This window comes from Marmota monax, unplaced genomic scaffold, assembly GCF_021218885.2.
Source record: "Marmota monax isolate L192 unplaced genomic scaffold, Marmota_monax_Labrador192_F-V1.1 WCK01_AAM20220418_F8-fsc00108, whole genome shotgun sequence".
In the NCBI taxonomy this organism is placed as follows: Eukaryota; Metazoa; Chordata; class Mammalia; order Rodentia; family Sciuridae; genus Marmota; species Marmota monax.
Genome location: NW_026694593.1, coordinates 740,471 through 760,464, shown reverse-complemented (window position 1 = coordinate 760,464; position 19,994 = coordinate 740,471). Strand labels below are relative to the sequence as shown.

The following is a 19,994-nucleotide window of genomic DNA, read 5'->3' as shown; positions in this document are numbered from 1 at the left end:
CTAGTTGGGTTTTGCTGATCCCTGGAAGGTGGACAGAAATATAGAGAATCACCACCTCAGTCGGTATCCACCTGTCTCAGCTTATATTCTGACTAGAGTCACAGAGTAGCTGAAGGTACATGGAAACTATTCCTGGCCCCTAGAAGTGCTTTTAAAAGTGCCACTGAAAGCTAGAGGCTTCTTTGAGAACTTCTCCTTCCAGGCGGGGTAGGGGTCTGTCCCTTTTGCCCTGGTGGCTCCATTGACTTGCTTTGCACAGTAGGATTCCAAGTTCCCTTTTGAAGTGCCAGGCCCCAGCCACGCACATTTGAAGATCATCTGTGCTATGTTATGAAACATCTGTGCTGTGGAATGCCACACAGTCGTGCAGAGCACAGAGTGGATCTGAGCTTGCTGACACAGAACAGCTGGAGGCAAACTGTTCAGTGGAACAAGCAAATCTCAGCAGAGTACATTTAAGAGCAGGCCACCTATGCAAATAAGCACGCATGAGCACATGCATATTAATTATCTGTCCACACTCAGTGACCACGCAACAATCATTATGTTTTTAAAAAATTTTTAGTTATAGATGGACAAAATACCTTTATTGTATTTATTATTTATTTATTCACTTTTATGTGGTGCTAAGGATCGAACCCAGTGCCTCACACGTGCTAGGCAAGCACTGTACCACTGAGCTACAACCCAGCCCTAATAATCATTATTATGGTGGGGATTGACTGGACTTAGCTGGATGATTGTCACTCGGGCTCCATGCTGTTGCAGTCTGATGGGGTTTGAGTGATAAGTCTTCCCAAAGTTGTCTTTGCAAGCCTGGTACCTGGGCTGAGCACATTCTAGCAGGTGGGGTCTGGGACAGCTATGATCCTTTTCTATCTCTCGTTTCTTTCCTGTGGTCTCCCCGGCATGGGGACTTCAAGGGAGTCACACTCCTTACAAGGGGGTTTAGGGGCTCAAAAAGCATATAGCCTGACTGGGCATGTTGACACACTGCTATCATCCCAGCTATTTGGGAGGCTGAGGCAGGGGGATCACAAGTTTGAGGCCAGCCTCAGCAACTTACTATAGTTCTAGCAACTTAGTGAGGCCCTGTCTCAACATAAAAAAACAAAAAGGGCCAAGGATATAGCTCCAGTGGTTAAGTACCCCTGAGTTCAATCCCTAGTACCACCGCCCCCCAAAATAAATAAAATAGCTCAGTGGTAGAGAGTTTATCTAGCATGCATGAGGTCCTAGGTTTAATCCCCAGAACCATAAAATAAAAGGGGTTGGGTGGGGTGGGATGTATCTGAGTGGTAGAATGCCCTTGTACTGGGGTCGGGGGGAGCATATTGCCTGAGAGAAAACCAAGGGGACCAAGTCTGTTTCCTGCTGCTAGAAGCACAGTATTACAAGTCTGGGGAATTCATGAGTAACCACAGCAGAGGTTTATTTTCACTGACAGTTACGGAGGTCCAAGGTTGAAGGGCCACACTGGGTGATGACTTCCTTGCTGGCAGAGTCCCAGGATGGCACAGGACATCACATGGCAAGTGACAGGGAGCTTACGTATCTGTATATGTGCTCCCTCTTTTTTGTGTGGTACAGTCGGATGGAACCCAGGGTTTCATGCCAGGCAAGCCCTCTACCACTGAGCTACATCCCCAGCCCTTCTTATTTATTTATTTATTTTTAAATTTTGAGACAGGGTCTCACTAAGTTGCACACACTGCTTTTATAGTCTTTTGCTTTGTTTATAGTACTGGGCATTGAACCTAGGATTGCTTAACCACTGAGCCCCAAGCCCAGGCCTTTTTATATTTTTATTTAGAGACAACGTCTTGCTTAAGTTGCTGAGGGCCTCACTATGTTGCTGAGGCTGGCTTTGAACTTGCAATCCTCCTGCCTCAGCCTCCTGAGTTGCTGGGATGATAAGTGTGCACCACTGTGCCCTACTCTGTTTGCAGATGACAGAGTCTTCATAGCACGATGGTAGAATTCCAAGAGCAAATGGCCCCAAAGGACCAGAAAGAAGCCATTTTGCTTTTTTCATTTGGATTTATAAGTTGCACAAATTCACCTTTACTGTAGTTAGAGGCCCACCCACATTCAGGTGGAGGGGACATAGATGTCACCTCTGAATGGGTAGAGTTCCAGTATCACCACAAGAGGGGCATACGGGATGGCAGATTTTGTTGTGGCCACCTTGGAAAATACAACCTGCCACATTCGTTATCAAAGACATGAAAACTTCTTTTGGAATGAACGGCTGACTCAGTTGTAACCCAGGGGTAAAAGCCAAGTCCTTTCTGTACAGGCCAGATGGGCCGCGTGTGCTGCAGGATGACCACCCCCCACGTCTCAGGAGTGTAACATAATAAGGGTCGTCTCAGAACCAGGCTAGTGGCTGTCTCTCCAGGGTGCTATGGAGCTGGTGACTCAGCTCCTGATTCACGTCACACACAGGTTAGCAGGAGATGCTCCAGAGAGTCACTCAGGGCTCCAGGCTGATTGGAATCTCTACTCTCTGGGTGCACAAATACCATGTCAGGGAGAGATCAGAGAATCACATATGGGATTTTTATGGCCTTGAGCCTGGGAGGTGACATACTCATATTTCCTGCCACATTTCATGGTCCCAAACTAGTCACATACTTCTGCCCAACTGCAAGGGGGCTGGGAAGGTTGCAGAGTAACTGGAGGTTTTAAGTGAGTGTTTGGTGGCTCTGCCCCACGTGACCTGCCCTTCCACCCTACCTCTCAGGCTTCCCTGCAGATGCCCACAGACCTTGTCACCTCCTTCAAGTCATAGCTACCATATTGCCTGTCAAGGAAGTCTCTCCTGATCACTCTCCTTTTTTTGTGGTGCTGGGGATCAAACCCAGGGCCTAAGACAAGTGCTAAGACAAGTGCTGAACCACTGAGCTGTGCCCTCAGACCTGAGGGCCCTCCTTAGAACTGCAACCTATTCCTTACTCCTTACTACCCTGATGTCCCTTATCCTGCTCTTTTCTTTTTCCAAAGCACTTAATACCTCTCCCATACTCAAGCATCTTTCTCTGCTCCGTGAAGCTCTGACCTATGTCTGTTCTGCTCACCAATAAGTCCTGAGGGCCTGGGACAGTGCCTGGCTAATAGAGGATACTTCACAAATATTTGCTGAAGGATTAAAATTTTTAAAAATACTTGCTGCTGGCAAGGGTGTGGTAAGACTGACGCTTCGGTCCCTCGTAGAGGGATTATAAATTGAAGCAATCCATTTTTTAAATAAACTTTGTTATAATTTTAGATTTCCAGAAAAGTTGCAAAGATAGCACAAAGGGTTCCTGTGTGTTCCTCACTGAATTTCTCTAGGGGTAACATCGCGTGTCACTGTGGTCCATTGGTGACAACTAAGAAGCCAGTAGGAACATTTTTTTTTTTTAACTATGAACCAAACTCCAAAATATGTTTGATTTCACCAATTTTCCCATTCATATCCTCTTTGTCTGTCAGGATCCAACCCAGGGTACCACACTTCATCTGCCAGTACATATTTTTGTGTGTTGGCACGTTCATGTTCCTTGTGGGCAGAGGGGCCCTCATGCTAGTGGAAAGGCAACCGAGAGGTTTCACAAACACAGCAAGGACTGATCTGTACTGATTTGTGGCAAACTGCATCTGGGTTTCTCTAACTTTGGTCCCAGTGGTGTGCACAGGCTACTGTGTGCGTTCCTCCAGCGCCCAGTACTGACCTGCCATCTCGGGCCAAAGAGGAGCAAGTGGACCCCACGCAGTGACTTCTCACCAAAAACCTATTCATGGCCAGGTGCGGTGGCACACGCCTATAATCCCAGGGGCATGGGAGGCTGAGACAGGAGGACCTCAAGTTCAAAGCCAGCCTCAGCAAAAGCGAGGCCCCATGAAACTCAACCTTGTCTCCAGGTAAAATACAAAATAGGGCTGAGGAGGTGGCTCAGGGGTCGGGCTCCTGAGTTCAATCCTGGGTACCAAAAGACAAAAGGAAAAGCTTTTCACAGCGGGTGGGGAAAACAAAAGCAGCTTTGACTGACTCCCCTCAGGGATTCCACTTTGCTCCTTTTTATGGACCTTTAAAGGAGAGAAAGTAACTCCCCAGAGAACTGCTGTGCTCTTGTGCCTCGCAGTGATGAGGTAACCCCAGCCGTTTGGGAGGTTGAGGCAGGAGGAGCACAAGTTCAAGGTCAGCCTCAGCTACTTGGCCAGACCCTGCCTCAGAATAGGACATAAAAATGACTGGGATGGAACTCAGTGGTAAAGCACCCCTGGGTTCAATCCCCAGTATCACACACACACACACACACACACACACCACACCACACCACACACATACACAACACACACCACACACACCACACACACATACACAACACACATACCACAATAACACACACAACACACAACACATACACACACACCACATATCACATACATACCACACACACATACACAACACACAACAAACGTACCACACACACACAACACACATACCACACAACACACAACACATACACACACAACACATACCACACACACACCACACACCACACACCACACAACACACCACACACACATATACCCAACACACACACCCCACATACACACCACACACATACACAACACGTACCACACACATCACACACAACACACAACACATACACACACACTATATACCACACATACACCTCACACACACACACAACACACCACACACAACACACAATACACACCACACACCACACACATACACAACACACACATATCACACACCACACACACCACACACACACATACACAACACACACACCACACACATACACAACACACAAAACACACACAACACATACACACACCACATACCACACACACCACACACACATACACCACATACTACACACAACACACATACACAACACACATACACACAACACACACAATATTCCACACACACATACACACACCACACACACATACACACACAAAACACACCACACACACACCACACACCCCACACATATTCCACACATACACACACCACAGACACACACACATACACACACAACACACACCCCACATACCTCCCCCACACACCACATACTACACACACACCATACAACACACACAACACACATATTCCACACATACACACACCACAGACACACACACATACACCCCATATACCTCCCCCACACACCACATACTACACACACAACACACAACAAACACACAACACATACTACACATGCCACACACACATACACACACCACACACACACCACACACACCACACAACACACACACAACACACACAACACACATCCCACACAACACACACAACACACATCCCACACATTCCACACACACATACACACATTCCACACACCACACACACATACACACACAAAACACACACACCACATACAACACACACAACACACACATCACACACCCCACACATATTCCACACAGATACCACACACACAAACACACATACACACAACACACACACCACATACTACACACACACAACACACACCACACACCACACACACAACACATACTACACATGCCACACACACATCACACACACCACACACCACACACACAACACATACTACACATGCCACACACACGTCACACACACATACACACACCACACACACACCACATACTAAACACCACACACACACACACACACACACTCACACACGCACACACCTGACCACCCAAAAAATCTCCTGAATTTCTGTCTCTCTTTCTTTCTGTTAATTGGTTCAGGTTTTCTAAACAGTAGAACTCATGTTAAAAGACCTCTTTTAAGTGCATGTACTTTGACCCAGCAACTTCCTTTCTGGAAATAAATAAATAAACAAATTTTGGTACCAGGGAATCAAACCTGGGATGCTTAACCACTGAGCTACATTCCCAAACCCTTTCTATTTTTTGAGACAGAGTCTTGGTAAATTGCTTAGGACCTAAGTTGCTGAAGCTGGTCTTGAACTTGCCATCCTCCTGCCTCAGCCTCCTGAGTTGCTGGGATTACAGGTGTGCATCGCCACACTTGGCTAGAAATTTATAAATAATGAGCCTCCGGGGGTGTATCTTGGTGGTAGAGTGGGTGCTTAGCATGTGCAAGATCCTGGACTCAGTCCCCAGTACCCCCACCCACACCAGCATATGTATAATAGTAAAAATGGAAAACCACCATCCGATCTGTAGAAATGTTAAAAGCATTAAATATATGGGCTATATACTATTGGCATTTATAATGTTTTTGGAGGACTTCTGAAGATACAGGAGAGTTTTTTTCATGGCTAATGAATAAAGCACAATCTAAAATTGCATATGCAATATGATCTCTGCAACTTGACTCAGTCCAGTTTACTTATTTATTTATTGTTACTGGGGATTGAACCCAGGGGTACTGAGCCACATCCCCAGCCCTTTTTCATATTTTATTTAGAGACAGGGTCTTGCTGAGTTGCTTAGGGCCTCACTAAATTGCTGAGGCTGTCTTCGAACTTGTAATCCTCTTGCCTCAGCCTCCTAAGGGGCTGGGATTACAGGTGTGTGCCACCATGCCCTGCTGTTATCTACTTATTTTTTATTGTGAATTGGCAAATTTGTATATTTCTGTCTAGTTTAATTCCACAGAGCCAGTGCCTTCCTATGTCACATTACTAAAATATGCCTGCTAGAGCGTAGAAAAGAATGCATTTACAATTTTTTTTTTTCGGTTAGGCACTGTGACACACACCTGTAATCCCAGCAACTTTGGAGGCTGAGGCAGGAGGATCAAAAGTTCAGTTCAGCAACCTACTGAAACCCTGTCTCTGAACAAAAATTAAAATGGTTGGGGATGTAGCTCGGGGTAGAGTACTCCTGGGTTCAACTCCCAGGGCTTGCAAAAACAATAAAACACAAAACAAACACTAAAATACACCTGCTAGAGCGTAGAGAAGGAAACAAAAAATCCAATCTGTTAGGTATTGAGACTTTTATGAAATATAAAACAAATGAGTTACTAGAAAAATGAAATTAAAAAGGCAAGCCTCGATTTTTTCTCACTATTATCAGGCATGGAATTATTAGTGGCTTACTGTAAGTTTGTAAATGCTTGTCCTCAGTTCCTGCTTTATCTGGTTGCAGACTAGTAATAGCTTGTGAAGTTCACTACGGTGGGCTTTACGCTGCTCTAGAGTGTAGGGACAAGGGACAAGCCATCCTCCACAGGGCCCAGATCTCAGTTGTTTCCTCCTTCTCCTCCTCCTCTCCCTCCCTCTCCACTTCCTCCTCCTCCTCCACCTCCTCCTTCTGGAACCCAGGGCCTTGCACATGCTAGGAAGTGCTCTACCACGGAGCTACGTGCACCCCCAGCCCACACCTGAGTCTAGAGACGACGTCTGTATTGGTTTTCCTTTTCTAAAAGTAATATAAGCTCATTTTAATAACAGCCTGGAAAGAGACTTCCTTCATCGCTACTCCCCTAAGGTGACACCACTGCCAAACGGCCTCTGCATCATTCCAGACAATAGATAGCACTGACAGCTTTGCACATCAGCACACAATCTAGTTCATCATTCCCCGTGACTGCACGATGTTCCATTGTGTGGCTGCCCTACTAAGTGCTTTACCATTGCAAACAATGCTGCAATAAATACTCCAGAGCTCTTTGCCAAAATATCCAGATAGATACACAAGAAAATTTCTAGAAATTTCCTAAGTGACACATGTGCACTTTCATTTTTTTAAATGAAAGCTTTGCTGGTCATGGAGGTACATGCTTGTAATCCCAGTGACTTGGGAGGCTGAGGCAAGAGGATAGCAAGTTCAAGGCCAGACTGGGCAACTTGGTTTTTTTGGCGGAAGTGAAGGGCTACTGAGGAATGAACTAAGGGGCACTCAACCACTGAGCCACATCCCCAGCCCCCCCTTTTTTTTTGTATTTATTTAGAGACAGGGTCACACTGAGTTACTTAGGGCTTCGCTGCTGCTGAGACTGGCTTTGAACTCGTGATCCTCCTGCCTCAGCCTTCCTAGCTGCTGGGATTACAGGCCTGCGCCACCGTGCTGGGCTTAGACTAGGCAACTTTGTGAGAACCTGTCTAAAAATAAAAGATAAAAAGGTTGTGGCTCAGTGGTAGAGCACTGGCCTTGCATGCATGAGGCACTAGGTTTGATCCTCAGCACCATATTAAAAAAATAAACAGAAAATAAACAAAGTAAAGTTATACAAAAAAACCTGAGGGCTGAGGATGCAGGTCAGCGGCAGAGTGCTAGCCTAGCAGATGTGAGGCCCTTGGTTCGATAACCCAGCACCACACAAAGAAAGCTTTATGGAAATATAATTCCTATACCATAACATTGAGCTTTTAAAAGAATATGGTTGAGTGGCTTTTACTATATTCTTGAATTGTGCACCCACATTTTTTTCCTTTGGAATGGAAATTGACCCAGGGGTGTTTTACCACTGAGCTACATCCCCAACCTTTTTACTTATTTATTTTATTAGAACTCTATAGTTGTATGTAGTAGTTGGGTTCATCCTGTCAATTTATTTTTTGAGACATAACCATGCCTAACTCTGCCATGAACATCTGTGTGCAGATTCTTGTGTGGACATATACTTTTAATTTTCCTGGGTACATATAGGAGTGGAATTGCTGGGTCTTATGGTAACTATTTAATATTTGAAGAAATTGCCAAATTATTTATCAGTTAGGGCTCGCCCAGCTCACAACCCATCTAACAGTGTAAGAGCGTTGTAATTTCTCCACATCCTCACCAAGATTCATTCTTGTCTGTTTATTTTAGCCACCCTAGCGGAGGTGAAGTGGTATTTCATAGTGATTTTGATTTGCATTTCCCTAGTGACATTGTTGGGCATCTTTTCATGTGCTCATTGGTCATTGTATACCTTCTTTGGAGAAATGTCTATTCAAATCCTTCGCCTATTTCTGTTTTTCTTTTTTGTATCACATCCCTAGTTGTTTTGTTTTGAGACAGTTTCTTGCTAAGTTGCTTAGGGCCTTGCTAAATTGCTGAGGCTGGTCTCAAATTCATAATCCTCCTGCCTAAGCCTCCCAAATCACTAGGATTGAAGGAGTCTACCACCACGCCTGGCTTGGGTTGTCTTTTTAAAAAATTTTATTTTTTTAATTTTAATTTTATTTTTTTTAATATTTATTTTTTAGTTCTCGGCGGACACAACATCTTTGTTGGTATGTGGTGCTGAGGATCGAACCCGGGCCGCATGCATGCCAGGCGAGCATGCTACTGCTTGAGCCACATCCCCAGCTCCTAAAAATTTTATTTATTTTAGTTGTTGATGGACCTTTATTTTTTATTTATATGCGGTGCTAAGAATCGAACCCAGTGCCTCACATATTCGAGGCTAGCGCTCTACCACTGAGCCACAACCCCAGCCCTTGGGTTGTCTTTTTATTGAGTTGTGAAAGTTCTTTATATTTTGTAGATGTGAGTCTGTTATCAGACATGTGACTTGCAAATACTTTCTCCTATTCAGAGTCCTTTTCTTATCCTGAAGGTGTCCTTTGTATCACCAGCTTTTAACATTAATGAAACCAATTAATTTTGTCTTTTATCACTTGTGCTTTTAGTGTTCTAGCTAAGAAACCATCGTCTAACTCAAAGTCAGGAAAATTTATAATTATGCTCTCTTCAAGGAGTCTTATAGTTTTAGTTCTTACATTTAGTTCGCTGATTGTTCTGAGTCAATTTTTGTATGTGGCGTGAGGTAGGGCTCCAACCTTATACTCTGTGTGGCGTGAGGTAGGGCTCCAACCTTATACTCTGTGTGGCTCTCCAGTTCTCCCAGCGCCATTTGTTGGAGACTACTCTTTCCCCATGGAACCGTATCAGCACTTTGCACTTATATTTTTGATATTGCCAAATTGTCCTCCAAAGAGGTTGTCTGGGTGTATATTCTCACCTAAAGGAGCCTGCATCTCTGGCCATGAAAGGTCAGCAAGAACATTGATGAACCTGATGAGCATACGGGGACCATCCCCAGGGTGGAACAGCGTGGGGTGGGCTAGAGAGAAAGTGTCATCAGCAGGGGGTGGTGGCGCACACCTGAGATCCCAGCTACTCAGGAGCCTGAGGCAGGATGATCAAAAGACGGAGACCAGTCTCAGCAACTTGGTGAAACCCTGTGCCAAAATAAAATTTTAAAAAGGGCTGGGGGTAGCTCAGTGTTCAAGCACTTACCTAGCAAGTACAAGGTCCTGCGGTCAATCCCCTGTTCCTTGTACACACACACAGGGTGGCAGAGAGGGTGGGTTGAAGATGACGAAAATGTTCCTCAGAGAAGGGAAAAAAGTGGGGGAATCTGAACTCTGAGCAGAAGGGCCTGAGCTTACAACCTGTCCTGCTCCTTACCAGCTAAGCAGCCACAGGCAATTAGCTCTCCAGCCCTCTGAACCTCAGTCTCATCCTCTGTTGCACGGAGATGGTGACTGCTTACTTTTGTAGGGTTGTTCTGAGTAGGAAATACACATAAATAGCCCAGCCCATGACAGGCCCTCGATAGCAGTAGCTCTTGTGACATTTCTATATGTGGTATATGTGGCTGAGCTCCTGTGACTGTGGGGGGCATCACCGTGGGGGTGGTGTTGGAGCCATTTGGTGAGTGTGAGATTTTTAATGATGACTGAGCACGTGTAGAAGCTAGGCTCCACTGGTATGTGTCACTGTCACCCAGAGCAAGGCAGTACTTGAAATCTTTGCTGTGACATGTTAAGGGGGGGAGAGGCTGTGACTGAGATTGAATGTGACAGCAAGACAGATCCTGAGTGACAGAACGGAATAAAGTGGAGAGAGGCAGGCTGCGCCAGGCAAGCGTGGGTGCCCAATAGGGGCTGTGGGGAGTTCAGATGTCAGGGCAGGTGTCGTGTGTGTGTGTGTGTGTGTGTGTGGGCCCCTCCTTGCTTCCCGAATACAGGGGAGACAGAAAGGGCGCTTTTCCAGCAGAAAGGGGATCTTGGTCACAGCATAGGACCTGCAGTACCCAAAGAGTGTGGCTCAGGCACCTTTGGTATTGTCACTCAAGGCCCGGGAAAGGGACCTGCTGGAACTGTGGGCACAGTGTGTGGGAAGAGCCTGGGCCGGTTTCTTCTCTGAGCTTTAGTCTTCTGAGTGGCCAAAAACACAGAATCGAAACCTAAGCATTCCTTCCTCTTCTTTGTCCCCGGGGGGAGGGAAGAGAGGGACAAGTGCCACATCTCATTAAGCCTTTGCGAGCTCAGGCAGGCAGAGGGGGTCCACACCCGAGGCAGGCAGGGGGCTGGGGGAGCGGAGCCCAGAACTTGAGGCCTACTCTGCAGGAAATGAAATAAGGGGTTAACAACAGATGTGAGGCTGACAGCTGCTTTTATTAAGAAGAAATCAGAAGGGCAACAGGGACAGGAAGTTGGGAGAGGTGGGGTGGACAGAGAGTGGCAGAGTGAGCCTGCAGATCTGTAGAACCTGAGGAGACAGCTGTAAGGCATAAGAGTCCTGAGGGTGGGAGGGAAAAGTGAGACGGCTCTTTGTACCGTAGGACGCTGAGATAACGAGATTTTAAACACCAGCAGGAACCCTACTGCCCTGACCCAAGGTGACTGCAACACCAGGTAGAAAGACCAGCATGGATATTAGTTTGAACAGGGCAAATGAGAACTCTTTCTTTGAGCTCAAGAAGATGAAAGAATTAAAATCATGATTAAGGCTGTACACTGGCTTGGAGCAGAAGGATGGGAGAGAAAATAAATACCCCCGGGACCCACATATAAACAGACCATAAGCACGGCGAGGCTTGAGGGTCATGGAAGGCCACCTTGCCCATCCTGTCCCAGAGGACAACGGTGCCACATGGGCACCCATAAACACTGCATTCCCTGGTCCCTGCGGGGGTGTGGGCGAGGGGTCGGAACGTGTGCTGTGGTGTTGAGCCGCAGCGTGGCCAGGCTAGGGCAGGACCACCCCCTGATGATGGAGTGGGAGGCAGGGTATGGAGCCCGGCCCAGGCTTTGAGGGTCTGCAGAGAGAAGGCAGGGAGAGGGGAAATCAGGCTGCTGGGGCAGTGCTTGTAATATTGGGGTGACCCTGGGAGGCAGTGGCAGACCCAAGAGCAGCAGCCTTCCTAGGAAAGATGGAAGCCCTAGGTTCATCCCCTGCTGGCTGGGTCACGGGTGGGTCCTGTGTGGTAAGAGCCACGCAGCCAGACCCAGAGGCCAGGCCCACTTACGCCATAAGAAGCAATACTGTGTGGCCAGGGAGGCGGACTCTGGCAACGGGACTAGGGGGAGAGTCCCTGAGCCTTGCCCGGTCCTGACTCTGGGCATGTCTGCGGGGACCGTAGCAGGTTAGTGTCAAGGAAGGACGTCCAGCAAGGAGAGGGCGTCTGGCGTGGCACCACTGCCTCCATCACTTCCGCAGGAACTTCTTGTTGAGGAGGAAGATGAGAAGGTTGACATTGACCTTGGCCTTGTTGAAGAGCTTCATGACAGCCACACCCTCATACTGGAGCTGCAGGAGGTCCTAGGAAGCAGCAGGCAGGGCAGGGCGGCTAAGGGCTTCTGGCTGCGACCCAGGCAGCCTCCAACTACCAACTGCGGGAGCCTTCCCTCGCCACAGGTGGCACTGGCTGAATGCCACTGAGACAGGGCCCTGAAAACCCACTTCACAAACAAGGCGGCCAAGGCTGAGAGGGGTGCGGTCACTGGGCAAAGCAGCAACACGGCAGAGTGGGGGCTTGAAATCAGTCTTTTCACTCAAAAGGCAAAACGGCAGAGCACAAAGATCTGGATTTAAAACCCGTTTCCCTGAACACCGGCTCTGACTTAGGCTGGCTTCTTGACCTTTGAGCCCCAGGGACTGTAAACCAGGGATGACGCCTCAGAGCAGCGGAGGGGACTAAATGAGGTACATGTGATAGGGCTTCCGACACTAAACTTGCTTCTGACACCACCAGCCACTCCACTGTCCCCGGTGGGTAGTGCTGGGGTCTGTGTCAGGGCAGTGGACCTCCCGCTGATCGGGTGGAGGGCCAAGCTGAAGTCATGAGGCCTAGGGAAGTCGGGGGGCCATCCTCTTGAGGCCAGCACCTAAAGCCCACCACTGGGTGTCCTGAGGGTCATGGAGTATCCCCTCACCTGATAGTGAAGCTGGAATCGTTCCATGTCCACACCTAGGAACTTGGCGTTGACTTCAAACATTCCTGCCTCATCGCCAGGGGTGATGTCAAAGATGACATTTCTGAAGCTGTCGGGAACAGAATTCAAAACAGGGACCCATGGCCTCTTTCCAGAGCTACAACCTGGCTCTTACTGCTTCTCTTCCTGGGTGACAGTGTGCGACATCCAGAGCCCAGTCTTCCCGTCTGTCTCCCTGGGTGGGTGGAGTGGGGGGAGGGTGGAGAAGGGGCCGGGTGGGCTGGGGGCAGCTCTGTCTTCTCCCAGTTCTGCATCTGCTCACAGGGTATCTGTCCTGCTGATCCTGCCTGGTGGCCTCACTTCTGGAACCATTCCCAGCACCCCGAGTCCATCCAGAACCGTCCTGCACCATGTTCACGGTCCTCGACTCTCTGGGGTGCCCTGCCTGCACCATCACGCGAGTGGCTCCTTCAAGGCAGGGACCACGCTCCTTCTTCCCTGCTACCCTGTGCCCTGCCCAGAGCCGTCCCCAACAGGGGACAGGAAGGGCTGACATCCTGCCTTCCAAACACACATACTGAGAGGTGGGGAGATCTTCGATTTCCACCAGGACGCCCTTCTCCAGGAGCTGGGCAGCAGTGTAATGAAGAGACGGCTGCTTCTTCCCCTTCCTGGAGCTCCTGATGAAAAGAAGGACCCAAAGAACACATCCAACAAGCTCTCCAGCACCACGGACCCTTGTTCCCCGGGATGCAGGAAGGAAACGAGGCCCGAGGAAGGTGCCTCACTCAGGGTGGGAGACAAAGGAGGGGACTGCTGTGCTGAGATTCCCAGCTCCAAACCGGGAGACAGGGGCAGAGGGGGGCGTGGGCAGGGTAGCGGTCACAAGTAACTTCCAAGTGCAGGACGGCAGCACCTACTTGTTGCTGGGGGCCAGGTGGTCCAGGCAGGCCCGGATGTACTGGCTGTAGTAGTCGCCCTGCTCCTCGTAGAAGGCCGTCTTCGTGCTCAGGGCCTGGAACGTGGCCCGAAGCTTCACCAGCTCTGCCTTCCGCCGCTGCCGGTGCCTGCGCTGGTTGCGGATGTCCTGGAGTTTGGGACCGAGGGAGGGGGTCAGCTGGCCCTTCCTGGCTGGACAGCCCTGGGGCCTGACACAGGCTGTGAAACACTCACTGGGAGGATGTTAGGAAGAGCAGGAAGAGGCAGATTTCCAGCTGTTTTTCCTAGGAGGACAATCTCGAGGATGCCATCCCAGGCCCTTAAGGCATATGCGACTCTGACTGGTTTCTAGGCCCCTCATTTTTTAGCAAAAGAACTGTAAGAACATCCCCTTCCCTGGCTAAATTTAGGATGTTTTCTTTGAAAAGAACCCTGTCCTTCCTCTGGCAGGTGACAATTTTGGGTAGCATTCACCAGGGAAGGCCTGCCCATGGACCCCTCATGTTGGTGTGCAGATACCTGGTACAGGTGTGTGCAAGCATTCGAACGCACATACACAGGTGCCTGCGTGCAGATATCCAGAACTCAGACCCAGGTCATTACCTTTGCCAGCTCATCCACCAGTCCCTGATAGCCATCGCTGGCACTGACCAGCCCCAGGCCCTCTAGTCTACGCAGATTCCGCAGGACACGCCGCTGCTTCTCTGCCAGGGGCAGGAGGGAGTGAGCCGTGAAGGAGCGGTGTCGACGTAGAGCCTCGGGGGTCTGGGCTTCACAGGCCTGGCGCCGGCACATGAGACGCTTGTGGGCTGCTTCCTAGGGGCAGAGATGCTGGATGGGGCGCCATTCTTCCCCCACACTAGGACAGGCCGGGGACCCCAGCAACCCAGGGAAAGCACCCCTAGAGCCTAGCTTCTGGGGGGAACAGTGGTGGGAAAGGGCCTAGCAGGAAAACATCAGGGTGTGACATCCTGACACTTGGTGTGACACACGGACAGGCCTCGTGGACTGCCACAGGACAGAGGGGCCCCCAGGAGAACCAGACAGAGGCTGCAGCATAAAACATCTGGATGGCCATGGCTGTGACTTCCCAACCATGGAGCTCTGTGCCGCTCAGGTGTGGGGGCACCTCCCTCCCTGTTCTACTTGAGGACCTGCCTCTACTGCCATCACCCCCTTTCGTCTGGGGAGCCCGGCTTCGTCTTTACTCCAGCTGGTCCCAGCCCCCACCCACTTCCCACCTTCTCCTGCCTGCAGCCGTCATTTGGGGAGCGAAACCCTTCTGCACTCTTCCAAGTACCTCTTGGAATGCCCCCTGCAGCCCCAGCACAGCAGACCCCCACAGGAAAGCTCATTTCAGCGGGGGGAGTGGGAGGGACATGGCCTCCACCACCCTGAAACCTGAGGCACCCTGAGGCAAGGCGGCTCCTCAGCCTGCTCAGGGTGGAGGGCAGATGCTTGGCCCTCGGAGCCCTCGTCACGGGCAGGCCGGGCACCTGTTTTAGCCAGCCATTCGCACCAGCAGCGCAGAGGGAGTGAGGTGGGTAAATGAGGCAGAAGCTGTGGGTGGGCTGGCCTGGTCACCTGGCCACTCACCTGCTCTCCGGTAGCCGAGAGGGACAGGATCTCTTTGAGGGAGTCCCCAGGGTGGAACTGTATGATATCGGCCAACATCTGCTTGGTGCTGTGGAGGGAAGGAGTGGTGGAAGGGAGTGGAGAGGCAGGACAGGGTCTGGACACGAGTGGCAGAAACCAGAGGGTGGGCGTACCCTGCCCCATATCATGGCTGTCTGGGGCCCTCGGGGGTAAGGAGAGAGTGAGGGCTGGGGGGGGGGGGAGGGGTGTGGCCAAGGACACCTCTCCCTCAGAGTGTCTTCCTCAGAGTCCTTCGGCTGAGGGACACGTCCTCCTCGCAGCCCTGGTGTCCTTTCTGCAGCGCTCTCAGAGTACCTGGAACCCCCTTCTCCTGGTGGCTGTGTTCTCCCCAGCCCACCCTACTATGCGCTCTGATGAGGACCAAGCACAGGCCTTGCTGGCTCGTTTACTGAGCAAATAAGTGAATGGAAGCGGCTGCCTCGTTGGCCAGGAGACTATCTGGTTGCCTGGTTCCTCTTCTGCCCAGGTAACCGGCCCAGTCCTGCTGGGGTCCTGCCTTACTCTTGCAGAAGTGGGGTGAAGAAGAAAAGCCCCACGCCCCGTCCTTATTATCACAGGAATGGGAATGAGAACGTGAGCTCCCTCACCCACGGCCTGTGGGACTTTGGAGGAGACTCGTACCTACTGAGTTCCTTGCCTTAGCTATGAAGAGGGAAACCACCACCCATAGCTTGTCCTAAACGCTGACATTAAAAAGAATTTGGCTGGGCACGGCGGGGCCTGCCTGCAATCCCAGCAACTCAGGAGGCTAAGGCAGGCAAATCACAAGTTCAAGGCCAGCCTCAGCAACTTAGTGAAACCCTGACTCAAAATAAAAAGGGCTGGGGATGTAGCTAAGTGGTAGAGTATCCCTGGATTTAATCCCCAGTACCACACACAAAAAATTTTCTTATTACAAAAATTGTATAGATAGCACAACATTTGAACTCTGCTTGTTGTCCATATCTTTTTTTTTTTTTTTTTTTGCGGGGGGTTGGAGGCGGGTACTGGAGATTGAACCTAGGGGCATTCTATTTCCCCAACCCTTTCTTTATTTTAAGTCATGGTCTTTTTTTTTTTTTTGTATCAGAGATTGAACCCAAGGGTGCTTAACACTGAGCCACATCTCCAGCCCTTTTTATTTTTTACTTTGAGACAGAGTCTCCCTAAGTTGCGTAGAGCCTCACTAAGTTCTGAGGCTGGCTTTGAACTTGTGATCCTCCAGGCCACTATGATTACAGGCATGCTCCACCTTTCCCAACTAAGGCAATGTCTTATTTAAATTTATAGGATTTGCTTAAACCTTTCTTTTTCCCTTTTTTTGTGTGTGTGGTGCTGGAGATCAAACCCAGGGCTTTGTGTAAACTAGCAGGCGCTCTACCAAGGACTGATTTATTATATTTTCTTTTCTTTCTCTCTCTTTTAATTTTCTTTTTGAGACAAGAGCTTGGTAAGTTATTCAGGCTGAACTTGGACTTAAGATCCTCCTGCCTCAGCCTCCCGAGCAGCTGGGGTGACAGGCTTGGCTGTCGCCCATTTCTGAACTGTCCTTTTCTTCAGCTATAACCCGAGCAGGAAGTTAAGGTGGCAGAGGGCTGAGACGGAAGCAAGGGGAGTTCAAGCTGAGCTTCAGGGAGCACCTCCAACAGGCTAAGGGGCCAACAGGAAAGTGGAACCACAGTATGGGGCACAAGGCCAGGGAGGGTCTCCGGGGGGGCAGGGGCCACCACACCCACCTTAGAAGCAGGCTCTGGGCTTTGGTGTCGTCAGCCTCTGCCTCAAGCCCTTCAAATTTGTTGGCGAGTGTCAGGGACACTTCGAGCTTGCTCAGATCCACGTGCCCATCTGCAGCTATGTTCTCCCCTGGGTGGATTGAGGATCAAGAGGGACAGTGCTCAGATGGGGTCCCAGCACCGGGCTCCCCACACCCTCTCCCAGGAGCCCTTCCCGGGCTGCCCCATGGTTCCACACAATACCCTCGACCTGAGCGCCACGGAAGGACCTTGCATTGCTGGTGATGCTCCCCACACCTCAGCCCTGGGGGCCAGAGCAGGGGCTGGGCTGTCCCCCCCACAGCCTGGTGCCCCTGCTCTCCCCCAACCCCTTCGTTCCGTCCTCTACCCTTGGAAATGTCCTCCTCTCACTCCTCAGCCTGAAATTCCTCCTTATCAGAGAAATCTTCTGACACCCACAGAGAGGCCCTGTCCCTCCACGTCTCTTGCACATGACTGAACTGGCCATCGACATAATGGGAGTGGGTCCCTCTGGGATCTGTCCACTCTCTCCAGGTCAGTCTGCAGGCCTGTGTCCACCTCAGGACAGGGAGGCGAGGGAGGGAGACATCACCAGCTGCTGGCACGCACCCCAGGCTGAGCAGACATGCCCACGTGCCCTCCCACTGCCCCTTCCTGTCCCTCCTTCTTGGTAGGTCCCAGCTGCCAAGGGGGGCACGCACCGATGAGGTCAGGGATGGTGGGCAGCTCCCCAAGGTCCTCTAGGAGCTGGTGCAGGGGGTCCTGGTGGTCAGGAGCGACCCAGTCCTGGTGCTCCAGCAGCAGCTGCGGCAGAGGAAGGACAGAAGCTGCAGGGACCCAGCAAGGCCTTCCTTCTGGGACCAGCCTGCCCACCGTGGGCTTCCAACCCCTCCCCACCTACCGGTGTCCTTCAGTCCCGGCCCCTCACCCTGTGCGTGTTGACCAGCTCCCCGACTGTGATGTACACCATGGGCTTGGCCACGGCCACCATGTCTGAGTACTCATCCATCGCAAAGCGCTCCTCTGGCTCTGGCACCTGGCAGGCTCTGCAGATGAACTTCCTGTCCCCAGAGAAAGGGCAAGTGAGATGGGGAGGGCTGGCCTCCCCACCGTGTTCTGTCCCTGTCATTCCTTCCCTGACCCTCTCTAGCGACTGCTGGGGCCACTTCTGACTCTCCAGTCTCAGCTCCTGTCCTGGCTCTGTCCCAGTGTCCCACTCAAACCAACCTCTTCTAACATAGCCCTCCCCTCTCCCCTGGGCAGTCCTCCCCCCGCCTGGCCCCCGCCTGGCCCCCGCCTGCTCACCACAGGGGAGAAGTGGGCCACGGACCGTGGGAATGGGGAGAAAGGACAGAGAGCAACGGGATGCCAGGCCCAGACCTGAACTTGAGGTGTGTCTCCTCCAGGTAGTCATTCAGCACCTGCAGGTGCCGGCTCTCCCCAGAGAAGGCCTTGCCAGCCGCCGCGTGCTGCAGGAGCTGGGCTATGGCCCCCAGCGCATGGCGCTGGGGGGCGGCCAGGGCACCGCCCGCTGCCAGGGCCACGATGTCAAAAGCGTCAGGAGCCACCACAGCGGGGTTCAGGAAGCGGTAGTACAGCAGGTTCCCCACCACCTAAGGGCAGAGGACACTTTCCCAGAAACGCCCAGAGGCCACCCTCACAGCTACACCTCTATATTCCCAGCTCTCGTAGCTAGAAGGGACCACTTGGGCCAAACCCTTACTCGGCAGAGAAGAAACCAGACCCAGAGCAGGTGGGCAATTTGCTCAAGGTCATGCATCAAACTTGAGCAGGAGGCGTGTCTAGAACCCACGTCTCCCAAGAAGCCACCCAGGCCCGGGTTCCTTTCTGGGTTCCTTTCTGTCGTGGGAAGCCCTGCTGATGGGTGAGGCTCGGTTCACAGGGGGGAGCATATTTCCTCCTTAGATTTTACAGCACAGGGTTCTCTGTCCCTTTGCCTGTCTGGGGAGTACGGCGCCAGCAGGGCTCAGGAGGGGGAGGGGGAGACGACACTTGCCTTATAGACCTCAGTCTCTGTGGCATCGGGGAACTTCTCCGCCAGGGTTGTCTTCAGAACTTTGGCCACATACCGCATCCCGTAGCTGGGGAAAAGCAGGAGGTCTGCTGGTTCTGCCATCCCTAGCCACAGCGTGGCCTGGCTGTCTGGCCGCTTCTGCCTTCCCAGCCTCACCAAAGCTGAGCCCAGTCCCCGTCCCTCCACTTCCATAGGCAGGCCCCTGCGGCCATCCTCCAACACCTCTGAGCCTTGTCAGAGACAGGGCCTGGTCATCTCCTAAAGCTCTCCCGCTGCCTCCAACACGGCTGCAGAGTCTCTTCTTTGAGACTCCCGGCTCCTCTCAGAATACCCAGGTCACCTATCCCCTGCCTTCCCCAGGGAGGCTTTGACCTACCTCTCGGGTATCTGGCATTCATAGACACAACACTGTCCCAAGACAACCCAGGAGGCTCTATTTTTTTAAATATATATTTTTTTTAGTTGTTGACGGACCTT

The 19,994-nt window shown here is 51.0% G+C and overlaps 1 protein-coding gene across 1 annotated transcript in view; it reads right to left on the bottom strand.

Moving 5' to 3' along the window:
• Nucleotides 1-11,374: 11,374 nt before the first annotated feature.
• Nucleotides 11,375-19,994, bottom strand: part of Iqgap3 (IQ motif containing GTPase activating protein 3) — a 38,645-nt gene continuing 30,025 nt past the window's right edge. The window contains exons 28-38 of the mRNA XM_046421943.2: nucleotides 19,500-19,584; nucleotides 18,863-19,095; nucleotides 18,411-18,543; nucleotides 18,184-18,286; nucleotides 17,465-17,591; nucleotides 15,690-15,777; nucleotides 14,697-14,909; nucleotides 14,075-14,241; nucleotides 13,733-13,834; nucleotides 13,155-13,263; nucleotides 11,375-12,540 (exon numbers count right to left, since the gene is read on the bottom strand). Of these exons, the coding sequence (XP_046277899.1) occupies nucleotides 12,427-12,540; nucleotides 13,155-13,263; nucleotides 13,733-13,834; nucleotides 14,075-14,241; nucleotides 14,697-14,909; nucleotides 15,690-15,777; nucleotides 17,465-17,591; nucleotides 18,184-18,286; nucleotides 18,411-18,543; nucleotides 18,863-19,095; nucleotides 19,500-19,584 (1,474 nt within the window). The 3' untranslated portion in view covers nucleotides 11,375-12,426. The remainder of the gene's footprint in view (nucleotides 12,541-13,154; nucleotides 13,264-13,732; nucleotides 13,835-14,074; nucleotides 14,242-14,696; nucleotides 14,910-15,689; nucleotides 15,778-17,464; nucleotides 17,592-18,183; nucleotides 18,287-18,410; nucleotides 18,544-18,862; nucleotides 19,096-19,499; nucleotides 19,585-19,994) is intronic.